The sequence below is a fragment of the Calidris pugnax genome, unplaced genomic scaffold (assembly GCF_001431845.1).
Source record: "Calidris pugnax isolate Ruff unplaced genomic scaffold, ASM143184v1 scaffold456, whole genome shotgun sequence".
NCBI classification, from domain to species: Eukaryota; Metazoa; Chordata; class Aves; order Charadriiformes; family Scolopacidae; genus Calidris; species Calidris pugnax.
In genome coordinates, this window is record NW_015091159.1 from 37765 (window position 1) to 40482 (window position 2718).

A 2718-nucleotide genomic window follows, 5' to 3' on the forward strand; every position below is an offset into this window, starting at 1 on the left:
GGGGGGGTCCCCAAAGATGAGGGGGGGTCCCCAGTCCCCCTTGGGGTGTTCTGTGTTATCCCAAGGGGTTCAATGCCCCCCCAAACCACCCCAGATTGGGCAAATCCACCCCATAGATGGTCCCCATTCCTCCCCGGGCACCCCAAATCCCCCCCCGGGAGGTCCCTAATGATGGAGGGGGGGTCCCCAGCGATTGGGGGGTAACACAGAACACCCCAAGAGGGTCAGTGCCCCCCCAAACCACCCCAGAGGGGGCAAATCCACCCCATGGAGGACAGATGCACCCCAAGGGGTCCCCGATCCACCCCAGGCACCCCAAATCCCCCCCTGGGAGGTCCCTAATGATGGAGGGGGGGGTCCCCAAAGATGAGGGGGGGTTCAGTGTTACCCCAAGTGGTTCAGTGCCCCCCCAAACCACCCCAGAGGGGGCAAATCCACCCCAGAGGGGGCAAATCCACCCCACGGAGGACAGATGCACCCCAAGGGGTCCTCGATCCACCCCGGGCACCCCAAATTCCCCCCCGGGAGGTCCCTAATGATGGAGGGGGGGTCCCCAAAGATGAGGGGGGGTCCCCAGTCCCCCTTGGGGTAACACAGAACACCCCAAGGGGGTCAATGCCCCCCCAAACCACCCCACGGAGTACAGATGCACCCCAAGGGGTCCTCGATCCACCTCAGACACCCCAAATCCGCCCCCCGGGAGGTCCCTAACGACGCAGGGGGGGTTCCCCAAAGATGAGGGGGGGGGTCCCTACCAGGTGCCGTTGGAGGCAGCGGAGGCTGTGGCCGTATTTGAGGCAGAACTCGCAGAGGTAGAGGACGGGCAGCGCCGTCAGCTCCTGGGGGTAGGGGGAGAAGTACCAGGGTTTGAGGCGGTGCCGCCCCAACTCGATGCACTCGATGTTCTTCATGCGGGTGACGATGTCGTCGTGGCTGCGATCAGACACCAGGCTCCCCGTCATCCGGGGGGCAGAGGGGGCTCCGTCCGACGAGTCCTGAGAGTCCTGGGGGTCGGGGAAGGGGTGGGGGGAAAGAAATTCGGGGTTACCCCCCATCGGAGAGAACCTCCAGTCGGCTCGATGGCGGGTTCTGCCGCCTCCTGCCTCAGTTTCCCCACTTTCAGGTTGGGTTCCGTCCCTTTTCTCCCTCATTTCCCCTTTCCTGCCCCAGTTTCCCCATTTCCAGGCTCTTTCTCCCCTTTCCTGCCCCAGTTTAAGGCTGGTTTCTCCCCTTTCCTGCCTCAATTTCCCCACTTTCAGGTTGGTTTCCATCCCTTTTCTCCCCCCATTTCCCCTTTCCTGCCCCAGTTTCCCCATTTCCAGGCTCTTTCTCCCCTTTCCTGCCCCAGTTTCCCAGTTTCGGATTGGTTTCCATCCCTTTTCTTCCCCATTTCCCCTTTCCTGCCCCAGTTTCCCCATTTCCAGGCTCTTTCTCCCCTTTCCTGCCCCAGTTTCCCAGTTTCGGATTGGTTTCCATCCCTTTTCTTCCCCATTTCCCCTTTCCTGCCCCAGTTTCCCCAGTTTCAGGTTGGTTTCTCCCCTTTCCTGCCCCAGTTTCCCCAGTTTAGGGCGGGTTTCTCCCCTTTCCTGCCCCAGTTTCCCCAGTTTCAGGCGGCTTCTCCCCTTTCCTGCCCCAGTTTCCCCAGTTTAGGATTAATTGCCCTCCCTTTTCTCGCCCCATTTCCCCTTTACTGCCCCAGTTTCCCCATTTCCAGGCTCTTTCTCCCCTTTCCTGCCCCAGTTTCCCAGTTTCGGATTGGTTTCCATCCCTTTTCTTCCCCATTTCCCCTTTCCTGCCCCAGTTTCCCCAGTTTCAGGTTGGTTTCTCCCCTTTCCTGCCCCAGTTTCCCCAGTTTAGGGCGGGTTTCTCCCCTTTCCTGCCCCAGTTTCCCCATTTCCGGGCTCTTTCTCCCTTTTCCTGCCTCAGTTTCCCCACTTTCCGGTTGGTTTCCGTCCCTTTTCTCCCCCATTTCCCCTTTCCTGCCCCAGTTTCCCCAGTTTAGGACTGGTTACCCTCCCTTTTCTTGCCCTATTTCCCCTTTCCTGCCCCAGTTTCCCCAGTTTCAGGTTGGTTTCTCCCCTTTCCTGCCCCAGTTTCAGGCTGGTTTCTCCCCTTTCCTGCCCCAGTTTCCCCAGTTTCAGGCGGCTTCTCCCCTTTCCTGCCCCAGTTTCCCCACTTTCAGGCTGGTGTCTCCCCTTTCCTCTCCCAGTTTCCCCAGTTTAAGGCGGGTTTCTCCCCTTTCCTGCCCCAGTTTAAGGCTGGTTTCTCCCCTTTCCTGCCTCAATTTCCCCACTTTCAGGTTGGTTTCCATCCCTTTTCTCCCCCCATTTCCCCTTTCCTGCCCCAGTTTCCCCAGTTTAGGATTAATTGCCCTCCCTTTTCTCGCCCCATTTCCCCTTTACTGCCCCAGTTTCCCCATTTCCAGGCTCTTTCTCCCCTTTCCTGCCCCAGTTTAAGGCTGGTTTCTCCCCTTTCCTGCCTCAATTTCCCCACTTTCAGGTTGGTTTCCATCCCTTTTCTCCCCCCATTTCCCCTTTCCTGCCCCAGTTTCCCCAGTTTAGGGCGGGTTTCTCCCCTTTCCTGCCCCAGTTTCCCCATTTCCAGGTGGTTTCTCCCCTTTCCTGCCCCAGTTTCCCCATTTCCAGGCTCTTTCTCCCCTTTCCTGCCCCAGTTTCACGCTGTTTTGTCCCCTTTCCTGCCTCAACTTCCCCACTCTCA

At 58.8% G+C, this 2718-nt stretch overlaps 1 protein-coding gene across 1 annotated transcript in view; it reads right to left on the minus strand.

Moving 5' to 3' along the window:
• Nucleotides 1-669: 669 nt before the first annotated feature.
• The window catches only part of KAT5 (K(lysine) acetyltransferase 5), a 13004-nt gene continuing 10955 nt past the window's right edge, over nt 670-2718 (minus strand). The window contains exon 3 of the mRNA XM_014959315.1: nt 670-1103. Coding sequence (XP_014814801.1) covers nt 708-1103 — 396 coding nt within the window. The 3' untranslated portion in view covers nt 670-707. The remainder of the gene's footprint in view (nt 1104-2718) is intronic.